General features: G+C 41.2%; 1 protein-coding gene across 1 annotated transcript; it reads right to left on the bottom strand.

Annotated features, from left to right (window-relative positions):
- Positions 1 to 526: 526 nt before the first annotated feature.
- Positions 527 to 17,716, bottom strand: LOC143709685 (uncharacterized). Its single transcript, XM_077200286.1, has 4 exons — positions 17,597 to 17,716; positions 1,768 to 2,061; positions 1,638 to 1,673; positions 527 to 1,277 (listed from the first exon to the last, which is right to left on the bottom strand). Exons 1-4 carry the CDS (start codon positions 17,670 to 17,672, stop codon positions 1,051 to 1,053), a joined length of 633 nt encoding a protein of 210 aa, XP_077056401.1. The 5' UTR covers positions 17,673 to 17,716; the 3' UTR covers positions 527 to 1,050.
- Between the last annotated feature and the right edge of the window lie 17 nt (positions 17,717 to 17,733).

Raw genomic sequence — 17,733 nt, 5'->3', positions numbered from 1 at the left:
TGGCGGTAAAGGTTAGACAAGGTCATGGGTTCGATTCTCATGAACTGATCAAATGTAAATCTTGATTATAAGCCGCTTTGGATAAAAACATATTTCAGTAAAATTAATTCTCAAGGTTGATCTTAACTTATAATAAAATCATCTACCTTTAAATCTCTTTTATTCTCTGCAAAAAGAAAAAAAACTGAATATCTAAACATTTACAACACAATAAGTTCATATAAAAGAAATGAATAATTGATGAATTTACTTAAGCTGGACAATGACTCTCTTCTAGATCTGCTGTACAGCCGAAACAAACTTTGTTGCATTCATTATCACTGTAAAGCTGCTATAAAACAATCTGTATCGTAAAAAGCACTATATAAATAAAGGTGACTTGACACGTAACAAATAAATATGGCATCAATTCAGATCATCTGTGTGCAGCGACCCTTCACCCGCTTTACTAGTTTTACTGGTTTACTGTAAATACTGTTCTGTGTACCCATCGCCATGCTGATAAAAAAGTTTCCAGATATTCTTCTTTAGAGAGTATTAAAAGCCTTTATTTATTTATTTGTTTGTTTTAACAATAAGAAAGGACACTGTAAAAAGCCACACTGTTCACAATATTAGAAAATTGCAGGTACAGAGAATATTAAAAGTTACAATTTTATTTCCATTGGAGGGGGGGGGGGGGGGGGGGAGAGCAAAACCAAACACAGTTTGGGATTTGTTGCATTTCCTCTTATGTTCACACACACACACAGACACACACACACACACACACACACATGCTCACACACACACACACACACACACACGCGCACACACAATGATCAAAGAGATCAATAATGTACTATTATTTCACAGAAATCAATATAAAACAGAAACAGAGTTTTAAAACATTCAACCAGAGTTATATAGTTCAGTAGTGTGAGGTATAACAGATAGTAATGTATGTACAGATATAGTTTACTGGAGTTCCTATAAAGCTTTTGTCTTTCATGATCTTCACATTTAAAGTCAAACAAAACTCAATACTTTCATACTTCTGAGTCAGTGATATTATATCACATTTTCTGGATTTTGCTCTTGGAAATTGCTGTTGTTATCATCATGTTTATGGCCCAGAAATATCCTCCTCTGGAATTCAGCTTTGCTGTAGTTTGGTTTCTTTTTGTAAATGATTGTTATGATGATGATGATGAAGATGAAACAGCCCGTAACTGCAGCGATGACAGTGTTCCTAGATCCAAAATCAGGTTCCACAATTTTGAGTGCTGCATCTGGATCTAAAAAAGTGCATTTAAAAGAATTGTTTAAATCATAAACTCAACTTCAGCCTATCAAACATTATTCAGATTCTCCACACAAACTTCACAAAATATTTCTGCTGCTGAGAATCTGATCAAACTGATTTCTTGACACACAGACCAAAACAAAAATATCTCTAAAATCACTCTGACTGAAATATCTAGAGATGCATCAGTTTGGAGACCATGATCATACATCAGTTTCCTTTTTAGACCTTAAACTTTAAAATAATTTATTCACAGGTGACTTTTAAAATTATAAATATTCTGACAAGAGACTAAAGAGCAGTTTTCTGAGTTGCAAAAGTAACTCAATAATCAATGTAATATATTTCTTACCAGGAGCTTCAGTGACAGTTTCAGGTTTACTGCTCTCTGTTAACAGATTTTAAACCACTGTTAGTATTGAAAATAAAATTACAGTTGCAAACATTTATTGAATTATAAACAACAGTATTACATACGGTACCTGTTATGTTCACAGTGAATGCAGTTTGTTTCCTGCTACAGTTTGTTTGGATAAAGAATCTGAATTGTCCCGTCATTACTGTAGTTGAACTGAAGCTGCATGTGAAGCTGTTTCTCTTTTCACAGTCCTGAGGAAACACTTCTCTACAGATTGCAGGGTCATTATTTTTCTCAGGATATTGAAACTTATACAGTGTAATGCAGCATTCAGACTTCTTCAGAGAGACGCTGCAGGTGAAAGTTACTTCTTTCCTCACAGTTCCAGTCACATCAGCACAGCTTACACTGATGTCACCTGAAAAATAACAATGAATGTATATCATATAATACAGCAATTAACTGAATAATTATAAAGATCTGTTTTTTGTTGTTGTTGTTGTTTTTACATCACAATAAACTTTTAACATATCAGACTTTATGTGTCTGTGTCCATGTCAATATAATAAACATACAGTGACTCTTTAACTCGAGACCCTATTCATAATTAAAACGACTGCATCATGTGTTTTTGTACATTAGAGTTTGAACAGAATTTAATCTGGTAATCGGAGGGTCACATATTTTATTATTTAAAATGAATTATAGCTTATATATTCAATAGTAATATATACACGACAGTCTCTGCATGCAACATTCTGACTGTTTCTTTCAATCATGTGCATCAGATAGAGTCAATTGAGAAACATAAGATTTTACCTTTTTTATTATTAATGTCTTAGATTACGCCCTCCTCAAAATTTCTAGGGGAAAGTTTATTCTCTTACCATCAGCTTGACAGACAGCAGTAAAAGTCCAAACCAGAACGAACAGTTGCACTGCATTTACAGCATTCATGGTTTTGATTCTGCAATAATAATAAAAAACAACATAAAGTTGCATAAGAAATGAAACTTAAACAACTAGGACAAATAAGGAAGTGCAACAGATTAGAAGAGATGATTTACTGTAAGCTCAGCAGAGATGTCAGAATTTAATTAAATAATTGTGCGAGGTTTCACACAACATAATGAATCATGCATTATGGAGGGGTTGAAGAGACTCACGAGTAGGCTATAAAATACAACCACAAAACCAGAATTATTTACTACAATACAATAAAGCACAGAGCACACAACGAAACGCATCCATTCATGATAATATTGCTGCTGAATCTACAGAGTCACGACAGAAATTGAACTTGATGATATATAATGTTAAATTGCATTGTCTCCACTGGCTGAACGCAAATACAAATAGAATCAACACTGCAACATTATTCAGACAAAATGATCACAAACACGCAGAAAAACTTCTTTCTATAGGCTAAAAGACTATTACTGTAAAAAGATTTAAAAGACATATTGACAAATCTGCAAAATGTGTAAATCACATAATAGCCTACCATGCATGTGTTGAAGATTTTCCTGTGGCTGGTTATGGATTAGTAAATATAAAGGATATTATTTTCCCGTTGAGACAGAGTTATTGCTCACCTCTGGTCTGTATGTCTTCAGCGTGTGACTTAATTCCCTCTGACTCTTTCTACGTACAGCTCACTCCAGATTTATACAGGACAGCCCAGTAAACTTTCACTTTCAAAATGACTCGGTTGCTCTCAGGAAGGACACATACACAGTCGTTCATTTCGCGGTATTTTTAGCCGGCGTCGCTGCTGTCACTGACTTGCAAATCTCCCCTTCATGACATAATGCTGCAATTTTGCATTTCAATATGTCAAATAATAGTGAAGATACCGACAGGGCTATATAGCCTCTTTGCTTGTTGCAAAGGAACACCAAAAGATTTTAAACATTTCAAGCGGTTTAACAGCACTCGAATGTCAAAATCTAATCAAAGAAGGCGGGGCTTACCGAACATGAATTCTAGCACGACGCCTCGGTTTTAACGATACATGAGATTGGGGAGGGGATGTAGCCAAGGGCGTAGATTTGGTTTGAACATTGGGGGGGTTGAAGTTTGGGTATGCCTCCTGATATTGTGATCATGGTACAAATAATGGGGGGGGTTGTAATGCATAGATTTAAATATTGGGGGGGGGGGGGTTATATCCCCCCCATCCCCCCCACAAATTACGCCCCTGGATGTAGCTAAACGTGTAATATTTTATATATTATTTTATATTAAATAGGCTATTATATGTTATTACGGCAATACCATATATTTTAAAATTAAAATATATTTGCAAATAGTTCAAAGGGATCTTATTGTTTGTTTACCGTTCTAGGATTCCCTTTCTGTTTTGCTACCAAAGTCATCGATGTGTTACACTATTTAAAGGGACTATGTGTAGTTTTTTTGGTATTTTATTATCTAAAATCAATATTTTTATTCGTAAATATTTCCTCAATGGTGTACAAATACCTCTGGCAATTATCTGACTTATCCTCGTAAATGAAGAATTTATTATCTTTATATACATGTGACGGGTAGGTCCACGGAGGCTTCCACGTAGTTCCGCCATCTTGAAAAACTATAATAGCAGAGAGGGTCAAAAAGTACTAGGCCAACGCGTTTCCACAACGCGTTTTCGTTCAGAGCCAGGGTCACGTGACTGAAAGCAGCAGAAACGGAGGAGCAGAGCAGTGAGAGGCGCTTGTCACGGCCCCGGCAAGTTTAAAAGGCTGCATTGCACTGTTATTATTCATACTGTAACATTCGTTTGTTCGTGGTGTCAAGTTGCAGTTTGTTTGAAATAACATCATTTCATAGCTTTTTAGTACATAACAGCTACCGTAGATGCAACACGCATTTGAAAAAGCAAGGCACTGGAGAGCACAATTCGTTTGAATGCAAAATACAATTTCACTGCTAGATGGGAGACATTCCTACACAATGTCCCTTTAATATGCAATGTCAATTTTTTAAATAAATGAATATAGCCTATGTAGCATAAGATGAATATATGGTAGGCTACTTAATTGTTCTACAACTATGCAGAACCGGGACCCCCTAATCAATGAGGTGTTGTTTCTTAATCTGTTTACCTGAACACATTTTTTTCTTTGTAAGGCACATTGTTTAGTAAAGTTGCTTTTGAACAACAAAGTGATATTTAAAACAATTATGTTCATTGAATGAACCCTTATCCACCCATGAGAGAACCTGTCACTGCAAAATTAAAGGTAAACCGGATTTTTAATGGATTGCATCACCGCTACATGCAGTCGTTAAACCACGTGTTAAAATATGAATGCAGTTTGTCTAATATTTTCCATCATTACAAACAATACAAGTCTAAACTTTCCCTCAAGTGAGGTGCTTCCCATGGCCATAATGCTTTAGGGAAACTTTCACTGTAATAATCATGCATTTATAATCACTTTGGAATCCTTTTGTAGTATTGAAGCCTCTCGCCCACATTTTTTTCCATTCATCCTACTGGGCTCAAATTCCTGGCATTGAGACAGGCAATCTATTCTTAAGCTTGGTTTTAGTCCAGTTTGTTTTTGATGATACAATTGTGCCTTTTAAGCAGACAGGGAAAGCAGCCAGAAAAATATTAATGTTCAATTGTCAAGAGCAAGAGCCCAAATAAAGCAAACACTTAACACCATCATGGTGACTACAAATATACATCTTCACCATCTAAACCTCTGTTAATTCTCAAAAACAACTTCTGATTATGACAGAAATAAAGTAACCCTGGTTAGTAATAAGTGAGGCTGGTAATGCTGTTTGTGGAGTTGTTTAAATCCTCCTCCTGCAGAGATTTAATATCTTCTTTAATCTTCAGTTGATTTCATCTAAGATTGTGGCTGCAGTCAGTAGTTTACTGGAAAATCTAAGTCAACTTTATTAAAGAAAATACGTTATTTTCTGTGAATGTATTTATGTGAACTCAATGACTGCTCATGGGAGTAAATTGTCAAAAAATCCCTGTTTAGCGTGCAGCATTAGCCGGACGAGTAAGGTTAGACTCTTCAGTTCAAACTTTAAACAGCAAGCTCTGCTCACTAGCTACGTTTACATGGACACCTTTTGGTTCAATCGGAATGAAATCAATCCGACTGATGAATTCGAACACGATGTTTACATGAACGATAAATAAAGTAATCGGGTTGATGTGCGCGTTTATATGTCACAAGCTTCAAATCGGAATTGATTTTTTGACATGCGCACACTGCACGAATACTGCCGCTGTTCGCGCATAACTATTCTCCTCTATTGGTTCTTTATTTGTTTTAAACAGCAGACTTAATATTTATCCGTCTCTGGTCATGATTTGGAGAAAATTAACATATGAACCGTTTTTCCATGCTGCTAATATTTATCACGCAGTAAAACCCCGCGCCCAAAACCGTCTCTGTGGATGAGAGTTTGAAACGAGGACTGGTGGGATGTCGTCCTGCTCCACTTCACAGACGCTGAGTGAACGGAGAATTGTATAATAACGGGACACTCATTTAGACGACACTTTATTCAACAGGAAGAACAGCTCGTTCCATGCGTCATACGTCATTACGCTATTTCATCGTCATTGCATATGTGCAATCCTTTCAGTTTCGGTTTTTAATCTGATCAAGTGTTAACATGTTCTCTCGATCGGATTACAAAAGGAATAAACCACCCCTTTCAATACGATCGAATTTCCAATCGGATCGAGCTCAATCTGATTGATTAAGGTGTTTACATGAAGGTTTTTTTGTCCGATTGAGCCGTCAATCTGATTATAAGGGTCCATGTAAACGCAACTGTCACCTGTTTAAATAGACAGGGCTAAAATACACAGAACAATCCAATTAATGAAAAGAACAGGTGTACAAATTAATTAAACAATGAAAAACCATGGAAAACCCTGAACAGAAACCAACACTATAACAATTTATTATTTATTTACATTTGTTTATTTATTAATTTAAATGTATTTGTGTTCATTTCTCGTTTGTTGTGGACTCAAAGTTACTGATTGAATTCAACACATGATTTTATCTGATGAATGAGTGATTTGATTCTCAACTCTGAATGCTCGACACTTGACAGTTGTTTGCTTTTATTAGCTGTAGGATCTTTAGTTTTCTTTCTCAGAACGATAAATATGTCACTCAAACAGAAGAGTATATGGCGGTAAAGGTTAGACAAGGTCATGGGTTCGATTCTCATGAACTGATCAAATGTAAATCTTGTTTATAAGGCGCTTTGGATAAAAACATATTTCAGGAAAATTTATCTCAAGGTTGATCTTCACTTATAACAAAATCATCTACCTTTAAATCTCTTCTATTGTCTGCAAAAAACAAAACAAAACCCCTGAATATCTAAACATTTACAACACAATAAGTTCATATAAAAGAAATGAATAATTGATGAATTTACTTAAGCTGGACAGTGACTTTCTTCTAGATCTGCTGTACAGCCGAAACAAACTTTGTTTCATTCATTATCACTGTAAAGCTGCTTTGAAACAATCTGTATCGTAAAAAGCACTATATAAATAAAGGTGACTTGACACGTAACAAATAAATAAGTCATCAATTCAGATCATCTGTGTGCAGCGACCCTTCACCCGCTTTACTAGTTTTACTGGTTTACTGTAAATACTGTTCTGTGTACCCATCGCCATGCTGATAAAAAAGTTTCCAGATATTCTTCTTTAGAGAGTATTAAAAGCCTTTATTTATTTATTTGTTTGTTTTACCAATAAGAAAGGACACTGTACAAAGCCACACTGTTCACAATATTAGAAAATTGCAGGTACAGAGAATATTAAGTTAAAATTTTATTTCCATTCAGGGGAAAAAAAAGTAAAAAAAGAGCAAACACAGTCACAAACACAGTTTGGGATTTGTTGCATTTCCTCTTATGTTCACACACACACACACACACACACACACACACACACACACACACACACACACACACACACACACACACACACACACACACACACACACACACACACACACACACACACACACACACACACACACTGATCACACTGATCACACTGATCAAAGAGATCAATAATGTACTATTATTTCACAGAAATCAATATAAAACAGAAAACGTGTTTTAAAACCTTCAACCAGAAATGAAAGCTTTAGCTTAAGTTCTGTCAGGAAGACTCAATCAGCGCGTCATGTATTACCTCATTCCTATCCAATCAGGTGTTAACAGTCACAGTATAAAAGATTGGTACTTACACTTGTCTGAGTTCGCAGATGCTGACGCTGCCATTCACCTCCATCCTCCCCAACCACCACCAAGATGGTACCTTCCCCTCCATCCTCCCCATCACCACCACCAGGATGGTCCCTTCCTTACCTCCAGGGGGTCGGCTGCGCCCCCGCCTTCATCTCAGGCGGGACATGCAGATTTGGCTAACCTCGCTTTGCTCGCTAAGGACGGGGCCTACGCCAAAGAACTTATAAATGCTTGCTGAGCTGTCAATAAATGTATACAGCTTTTCAATTTATCTCCCGAGTCTTTCTGGTAGAATTATATAGTTCAGTAGTGTGAGGTATAACAGATAGTAATGTATGTACAGATATAGTTTACTGGAGTTCCTATAAAGCTTGTGTCTTTCATGATCTTCACATTTAAAGTCAAACAAAACGATGGGTTACTTAACGTAATCCCGGGTTCTTTGATAACAGAGTGTGGTGTTTCACTATGGGAATCGCTTTGGGCGTGACCAACTACGGAAGCTCCTATGCCACCACGTCTGTCTCTGACAGACAGGTCGACCTGAAATCAGGCTCCGCCCCCACCTATATTACTCAGGTCGACCCCTACGAGGTCATTATAGAGAGATTTCTTCCCGTTCCTGTGCAAGGAGGGAAGTGTTGGTGATACACCTCACTCTGTTATCAAAGAACCCGGGATTACGTTAAGTAACCCATCGTTCTTTTTCTAACTTCGCTCGGTGTTTCACTATGGGAGATATAGACCACTCCCGGATTGCAACGTACGCTATACGTCATCATATGGGACCTGACGTGCTGGCTCCTAACACTGCATTAGCTAAGGATGGCTCAGACACATTCAGTCTATAAAATCGCACAAAAGTGCGCTGCGTGGCCCAGCTTGCTGCAGCACAGATCTCCTGGACCGAAACGCCCCTAAGTAAGGCCCATGATGTAGCCATGCCCCTAGTGGAGTGGGCCCTTAAGCCCTCGGGAGGTTGGGAACCTCTACATTCATATGCTAAAGAAATAGCTTCTACAATCCAATGGGACAGTCGCTGACGTGACAATGGCTTCCCTTTGTGAGGAGTAGCCCATGACACAAACAGCTGGTCATTTTTCCTGAAACCTGCTGTCCTTTCTACGTACACACGAAGCGCCCGTACAGAACACAAGTACCTCAAGTATCAACCTCCTATCCTCCGGAGAAGAGAACGGAGGAGGGTGAAAAGCTGCAAGATCTGTAGTTTGACATCTATACGACGAATCCACTACTTTAGGTACGAATGCAGGGTTAGGGCGAAAGGAAACCCTTGTAAACCCTGTAGAAAACTGCAGACAAGACGGGCTGACCGACAGAGCCTGTAAGTCACTCACCCTCTTAGCTGAGACCAGCGCTAACAGTAGTGTTGTCTTAAGAGAGAGAAACTTTAACCCTATAGCTTCCAACGGCTCAAAAGGGTGTTGAGAAAGGGCCTCTAAAACCGTAGACAAATCCCACAATGGGACCGTCCGCCTGGCCACTGGCCTCTTACGTCGTGCCCCCTTCATAAAGCAACTTATTAAAGGGTGCTGACCTGCTGTCTTGTCACCAAAACCTACATGACAAGCAGATATAGCCGCTAAGTACACCTTTATCGTAGAAAAAGCTTTCCCTTTTTCTAACAGATCCTGGAGGAAACATAATATGTCCCTCACTGAACATTGAAAAGGGACAATATGACTCCGTCCACACCATCCTTCAAAGACTCGCCATTTATTACTATCCACCTTATTCCTGACGAGCTTACTGCGTTTTGAATTATGGGTGGCACTTCCGGTTTGGGGAACTCCCATTCAAAAAGACTGAAACGAATCATTTCAAATCATAAGGTTGCCCTACAAATAAAGCTGATCCGTCAGTTTGACTCAATGAGCTATCAGTTTTCTTTCATGTTTTATCTAAGAATAACATCAGAATAACGTAACACTTGGTATTTTAACTTGACATGTTATAACAAGAATATCTATAGTAAGAGCTCTGCATTCTTTTCCTCATGATTATTTTCTTTTTTACTTTTGAATTTCGCTGTAATAGTATGATAAAGGTCAACATATACTGCACATTTGTGGTCTGTTCTCCCGATTTAATTTACGATGTAGCGGTTACCACCGATTCACTGGAATACTCCCCAAATCCTGCACGTCTCTTTCCAGGTTTGGTTTCACAGGTAAATTTACAATTTATTATCTGTCAAAATGACTGAAATCACTTTAAAATAGTATCACGCAATGCTGAAGTAAAACATTTTTTTATTATTAAGGCAACGTATGTTACATAATACAGATTACCGCTGATGTTGCTGTGGAAAGATACTTTTTCATAGATTATTCATGGTCTGTTGAAAGTACCTTGTTTACGCTTTTACACTTTTAAATGTCCTTTTAATGTTCAATGGTTGAAGGGTAAGTAGAATAATGTCATGTCATCGTACACAGTTTAAAAATATATTATTGCGTCCAGAGCTAGTCTTTCACTGATTGTTTACAGCTTAACGGAAGTTACACCCATAATTCACGCAAAGCGTCATGGGGCGCAGGAATACTGTGGATACAATGAGCGAGTGGAAGAGACTCTTGCACTTTGTATAGTGTGTACGACTGATGGGGGCAGACCTGCTGCGCATAAATTCCACCTCTCACGGGCCAGGCCCAGAGAGCTATCCTGTCTGGGTGAGGATGGTAGATTTCCCCCCCCGCTTGTGACAGGAGGTCCCTCCGGGGAGGGAGGGGCCATGGCTGACCCGACAGTAGTTGAACTATCTCGGCCACCCAATGTCTGGATGGCCACCGTGGAGCTATCAGTATCAGTGACGATCCCATTTCCCTCACCCTGGCCAGAGTGGGTGAAATCAGACTCAGAGGGGGAAATGCATACAGCAGGACATTTGGCCATGGGTGGGCTAAAGCATCCACACCCAATGGTGCATTTCCGTCCGCCAGAGAGAAATAAAGAGGACATTGAGCGTTTTCCTGCGAGGCGAAGAGATCTACGACCGCCTGGCCGTATTTCTGCCATATCTGCTTCACCACCTGGGGATGAAGCTTCCACTCTCCATTCAGGGGATTTCCTCTGGAAAACAAATCTGCTCCCCTGTTCAATATACCTGGAACATGGGTTGCCCTGATGGATAAAAGCCTTATGTTGCACCACACAATCAGCTCTTTTGCCAGCTGGTGCAGTTGAAGAGAGCGTGTGCCTCCCTGTCGGTTGATATAAGCAACCACTGTGGAATTGTCTGTTTTCACTAAAACATGCTGGCCCCTGATGAAGCTCAGAAAATGTTTCAGCGCTAGAAACACCGCCAACAATTCCAAGTAATTTATGTGCTTGTGAATCAGCTGTGGAGGCCACACACCGTTCACAGCTCTGCCCATCAGAGTCGCTCCCCAGCCCTTTGTAGCGACAATGAGTCTTACATTAAATTAGCTCAAATTATATATAGGGAATTTAATAATTAATCATGAATGATTAATATATTGCATATTACAGTTAAATTATCGAAGCTGAAAATAGATCGATTGTATATATGAATGATCACCATAATAGGTTATGGTTCGTCATTAATATATCAATAGTCTTATTACAGATCGATTATATGAGATAACCTTAAATGGAATTAATTTAGTTATCGAACAATCTGTTTGTCCAGCAAACGGCCGTAAGATTAATTTATCAATTTTCAACAAAAATTATCTCTTTCTTATAATTCCAAAAAAAGCTATTTTCTGGCCATGAAAAATCACCTTCTTGTTATTATAAAATTTAGGTTACTGAAATAGTAACGAATTGTAAAGCTTTGTAGCAAAAGGGTCGAACACTTCATTGACTTTGTAAAAATGAGAACTTTAGACAATTAGCAATCAAGAATATAATGGTTTTAATAAAATGAAACTACGGATACAGAATTCTACATTTAAACCCGGGATACATGTATGTACAATAAACAGTAAAACTAACGAGACAAACTAATAACAACGGGAGTGAGAGAGAGAGAGAGATTGAGTGAGAGAGAGAGAGAGTGAAATATATATATATATATATATTGAGAGAGAGAGAGAGATAGAGGATGAGAAAGTGAAACTAACGGTCAGGATGAGAGAGATCACCGGGGTGATCGCAGCATGGCAAAAATCACAGACAATAACCCTTAGAGAGGCAACAAGAAATCACATCAATCAAATCAAATCAATAACCTATACTTGCGTATATGGTTCTCTTTGTGTGAGCTGAAGAACGCAGAGTCGTGTGCGTGTTTGTCCTTCGGCGCCATAGGCTTGTTCTCTCGTGTCTTCCGGGGCGAGCAGACTCGCGGGAAGTTTTAAAGGTTCACCGAACGTGAAGTTACCAAGGAAATAGTTCAGAGTTCATCTCCCTTGGGAGGGATAGGCGAAGAATGAAAATAAAACTTAGTAAAGAAAGGAAAAGAAAAGAAACGAAGGGGTTCACTCCTGCTTCGCGTATGTGAACCAATCATCTTAGAGCATCTCGAGCGGGAAAAGTTCTTCTTTGTCTTGTCAGGATAATTGATGATGCTATAAAATTTTGTCATTTCTAGCCAGAAAGATTGTACACACAGAACAATACATTTTACTGTAATATCCTATGTATGACTGGTTTAGTCAAAACAAGACGGTCAAACAGGTACCAAGAATGGCCGGAAAGAGTAGAAGAAACATAAAGTTACATTCATATGCAGAATTACACACATTTAATGTTCACTCACACGACTATGAAGCCATAATACCGGCTACCATGACCTAGGAAAGATCAAATTCATGTTTATACATTTCTTAAGTGGTTATACTTATAGAAAATATATAATTGCAGAGTCTATTCCTCTTTCTTTATCAGAATTCAAGTGGGAGCTGTGATTCCCTTGGAATTCCTTTTGGGGGTCATAAAGTTTTATGACCTAGCAAGAGGGCGAGTTACAGAAGATGATACTGTTAGGTAATCTTTCTTTAGAAATACACTTAAGATTTGAAGTTACAGACCAGTCTCCAATTACATCTATAGAATAAGACAAAACTAATTAGATATGCATGCATACAGGAAGGTTAGATACAATTCTGTGTTATATACATTAAGGACATTCCTATCCTAAGTTGCACACAAAGGACGTTTGTGTGCGGGTATGTGTGGTGTGTGTGTGTGTATCCTTAGGGCATATTGTCCATCCGTGGTGTGCACCACGTGAGGGTTTCGAGAACAACGGGGACCTGTTTCTTGATTGCGCAATGCGTCATAAATGGAGTTAATCAATGACCGGCTGGCAGACATTGGGGCACCATTTCACATGATTCAAGGTTTTGTGAATTAAACATATGTGTTCATATTTGTTCAGTAGTGAAAGGAAAACAGGATTCGGTCAGTCGCTACACCTTTAATGACGCGTCCGTCGTCATAGTGACTCTCGACGACACTGTCCCCAAGGGAATCCCCGATCTGAGGGTCGCGGGGCTTTTCCAGTGTCTGAGCGCTCTGACGCACGCATAAGTCACTCTCACCGGTCGGTTGAGATGACGCCGAGAACACAGACGCAGATGCGCGACCCAGCGCTGAAAGTCTCTCATTATAAGTAGTCCCAGCCGTACTACAGATATCGCTGAAGCCATTAAACCCAGCATTCGTAGTGAGTCCTAGATATTCTGTGTGCTGAGCTGGCTCTAAGCTGCTCTTTTCCATGTCGATTCTGAATCCCAAGCTGTCGAGATGCAATAACACCATGTCTGCGTCTTTGATTGCTTGCTCTTTCGACGAGGCGCATATCAGATAATCGTCTATGTACGACAGTATTCTTATCCCCTTGTTTCTCAACGGAAAAAGTGCTGCTTCCACACATTTGCTGAATACACTTGGTGCTAAAGACAGGCCAAAGGGCATTGTCTGAAATTCGTAAGCAGTGCCTCGAAATGCAAACCTGAGATACTTCCTGTGAGACGGGTACACATCTATGTGAAAATACGCGTCTGACAGATCGATCGTCACAAACCAGTCGTTCTGGCGGATGGATCGACAAAGTGTTTTGTGTGTCAACATTTTGAATGAATATTTCCTTAGGTGCTTGTTTAACACACGGAGATCTAGAATTGGACGCAGAGATAATCTCCCCTTCTTTGGGATCACAAAATAACGGGAATAAAAACCCTGACAGCTCACCTCCTTTGGCACCACTCTGATGGCTCGTTTGTCTAAAAGAGTGTCTATCTCGGGCGTCAGGACGCGAGCTGATTCTCCCTCGGAGACTATCATACCATTGAATCTGGGTGGTTTCATGGCAAATTGAAGTCTGTATCCCCGTGAAATCGTGTTTACAACCCACGGATGAGCTGCGCATGCGCGCCAACTGAGTATGCGAGCCGAGAGAGGTCCCTTGTATACTTCCCCAACGCAGGTGCGCTTTGATGACGTCATTACCGTCTCTGCGCTGACCCCTTCTGAAGGCGCGCGCGCTCCCTCCGGCGGAGAGGCTAGGGATACACATTTTAATGTTTGGATTTTTTTGCAATCTATCGCCCTCGGCTGTCTGCCTGGCTGCGATAGTGAAACATTTATTGAGTTTATTGAATTCGGGGAGCATATCGCCCTTAGCCTGTGGCCTGGATGCGATAATGCATTCTTTATTAAACATTCCCCTGAACTGATGGGCGTTTGAAAACCCCGTGTGAGTGCTTGGTGACACTGGAGAACATTTTGAACTTGATAGCTTATAGCTGGAGCCCTTACTGAACTGAGAACAACAGGGCTGGACCCCCTCCTTCTCTTTGCGGGCGGAGAGAGAAGTGCCGGGGAACATTCGCGTGTCAGGTCGTACGCTTTTTCTTCCGATCCTCGGGGTGGGGTGGGCGGTTTCTCGCGGCCGCGGCCGCAAACGAATGTTTCCCCCAGGGTCCGGAGCCATCAGGTCTCAGACGATGGCCAGATTGCTGTCCGCTGGGAGCCGGTCTCACGCTCCTAGCCCCCGTCTGTCTCCCTCTCGCCGCAGCAGCTGCTGCAAAACCCTGCCGTGCTGGTTGAGAGGGTGGTCGCGGTGTTTGCTTGCGTGGTAAACAGAGGTTAAAAGCCTCATCCTCCTGTTTCCTGAGGGTGCTGGTTTCTCTCATTTTCTCGGGAGCTGGTCCGAAAAGGCCCTTAGTTGGGTCGAACGCAGCGTCCATCACCTCTGCTTTTTGAGCGTTGCTTAATCCAGATAGGTTCAGCCATAACACTCTCTCACCTGAAACGGCCAAGCCCATAACACGGCCACAGCCCTGAACCGCGCCACGAGAAGAGCGGAGAATTAGGTCGTTTACCACACATATCTCGTCCCAGACTGCTGGGTTCGGCACTCCCATATCTAGTTGTCGCCCCATCTCCTCCAAAATCTCTGCCTGGTACGCTGACAGTGAAGTCACCGCGTTCAGCGAGCACACTGACTGCGCAGCATACTTGTACATCCTCTGATAGACGGACGCGGTCAGAGCTCCATCTTGTTCGGCAGCGAAATTTGGGATGAGGCAGAAATAGATCGGCGATTCGGATGGAGGTGATAGGCCACTGAAGACTCTATCGCTGGGGGTCCGGCCAGCCCCAGCTCTCCCATGCCTTGGATCTCAAGCTTAGAACATCCCTTGGTCAGGAGCTTGCTCTTAAAGGGGCTACCCCAATCGCGGGACATCTCCTTCATGCACGCCGGCACGGCGGGTAGGAGTTGTCTCGTTGTGGTTTGAGCAGGCGGTAGCCTTTTCCCGTCATAAAGGTCCCTCTCTGCTCCTTCTGAATCCTGGGCCGCGGGCCACGCTAGGCCCAGTTTTGCTGCGGCTCGCTTGCACACCTCGTGCAGGTTACCGTCTGCCTGAGAGCCAGTGTCAGTCGCGCTAGGGGGTCTAGACTGCTGGACAGGGAAGAGAGAGTTGTCTTACTCCTCGTCCATGTCCAAGTCGAGGAGGTCAGAGTTAGCATCGCCCTCCGCATCCTCGTCCCCCGGCTCCCCCTCCTCGTGTGCGAGAAGGCCATCGAACAGAGGAGGCATATCCGGGGATTCGGCTTCCATCACATCAGCCCAGCTCGTCGTGGTAGCTCGCTGATGATCGTTAGCCTTAGGTTTTGCGATGGCTCCGTCCAGACATGGGTCCTGCTGGCTAGCCACCGCCACTATCAGCCTCCTCTCCAAAATTTTTACCGGTAATGACGCACAGTGAACGCAGGTTTCTGGGTCTGCAAGCGACGTTTGAGCGTGCTTAGCGCCCATGCACACGATGCACATGGGATGGGGGTCCCTGCCTGAGACGGTTGCTCCACATGACGATGGACACGGGCGGGGTGCAGGTTCCCTGCTTTTCGACTCATTCCCTTTGGCGGGGGTAATGATTGCCGACATAACGGCTGGAGAGAGAAGGAGTGATTCAAAGACTCGTCACAACACGTTAGTCCGATCGATGGATCACAGGGTAGTTAGCCCTTTTCGCGGCTCGCCTGACGCGTAAAGCCTACGGTGGCTTGACACCACTGTAATTCTACCGTCGTGATAACACACGATATTCCTAACCGAAAAGCTCGCCTTGACGCGGACACTATTCGGTGTGACACTCAACACAGTCCCAATCCAATCCACTGATGTCGCGTTCGGTAGCGTAATCCAATGACGGCCCGCCTGTTGAACAGTTAAGCGAAATCAGCGACAGGGTCGGACGTGCTGAGAGAGCTTGTTGTAGTCCCTCACGGGAAGAAAGCGAGAATGACCTCGTAGGGGTCGACCTGAGTAATATAGGTGGGGGCGGAGCCTGATTTCAGGTCGACCTGTCTGTCAGACACAGACGTGGTGGCATAGGAGCTTCCGTAGTTGGTCATGCCCAAAGCGATTCCCATAGTGAAACACCGAGCGAAGTTAGAAAAAGAACTCAATACTTTCATTCTACTGAGTCAGTGATATTAAATCACATTTTCTGGATTTTGCTCTTGGAAATTGCTGTTGTTATCATCATGTTTATGGCCCAGAAATATCCACCTCTGGAATCCACAAGGTTTGCTGTAGTTTGGTTTCTTTTTGTAAATGATTGTAAAGATGATGATGATGAAGATGATGAAACAGCCTGTAACTGCAGCGATGACAGTGTTCCTAGATCCAAAACCATCGTCTGTTTCAGGACTCTTCGTTGTTACAGGACCCGCCACTGCCAGTGCTGTATTTATATCTAAAAAAGTACATTTAAAAGAATTGTTTAAATCATAAACTCAACTTCAGCCTATCAAACATTAGTCAGATTCTCCACACAAACTTCAGAAAACATTTCTGCTGCTGAGAATCTGATCAAACTGATTTCTTGACACACAGACCAAAACAAAAATATCTCTAAAATCACTCTGACTGAAATATCTACAGATGCATCCGTTTGGAGACCATGATCATACATCAGTTTCCTTTTTAGACCTTAAACTTTAAAATAATTTATTCACAGGTGACTTTTAAAATTATAAATATTCTGACAAGAGACTAAAGAGCAGTTTTCTGAGTTGCAAAAGTAACTCCATAATCAATGTAATATATTTCTTACCAGGAGCTTCAGTGACAGTTTCAGGTTTACTGGTCTCTGTTAACAGATTTGAAACCACTGTTAGTAGATTGAAAATAAAAGTTACAGTTGCAAACATTTATTGAATTATAAAAACAGTATTACATACGGTACCTGTTATGTTCACAGTGAATGCAATTAGTTTCTGTCCACCGTTTACTTGCACAAAGAATCTGTATTGTCCCGTCATTACTGTAGTTGAACCGAATCTGCATGTGAAGCTGTTTCTCTGTTCTCAGTCCTGAGGAAAC

The sequence above is a fragment of the Siphateles boraxobius genome, unplaced genomic scaffold, assembly GCF_051911475.1.
Source record: "Siphateles boraxobius isolate OS27281-9 unplaced genomic scaffold, OSU_SipBor_1 46, whole genome shotgun sequence".
In the NCBI taxonomy this organism is placed as follows: domain Eukaryota; kingdom Metazoa; phylum Chordata; class Actinopteri; order Cypriniformes; family Leuciscidae; genus Siphateles; species Siphateles boraxobius.
Note: the sequence above shows the minus strand (reverse complement) of the source record. Positions and strands in the feature narration are given on the sequence as shown.

Bases quoted from the DNA above. Each gene is read 5' to 3' on its own strand.
- LOC143709685 (XM_077200286.1), bottom strand. From the start codon at position 17,672: ATGACGGGACAATACAGATTCTTTGTGCAAGTAAACGGTGGACAGAAA. The intron at 2,062-17,596 runs GTACCGTATGTA...GTTATTTTTCAG, and splicing joins ATTCACTGTGAACATAACAG to GTGACATCAGTGTAAGCTGT. The intron at 1,674-1,767 runs GTACCGTATGTA...ATCTGTTAACAG, and splicing joins ATTCACTGTGAACATAACAG to AGAGCAGTAAACCTGAAACT.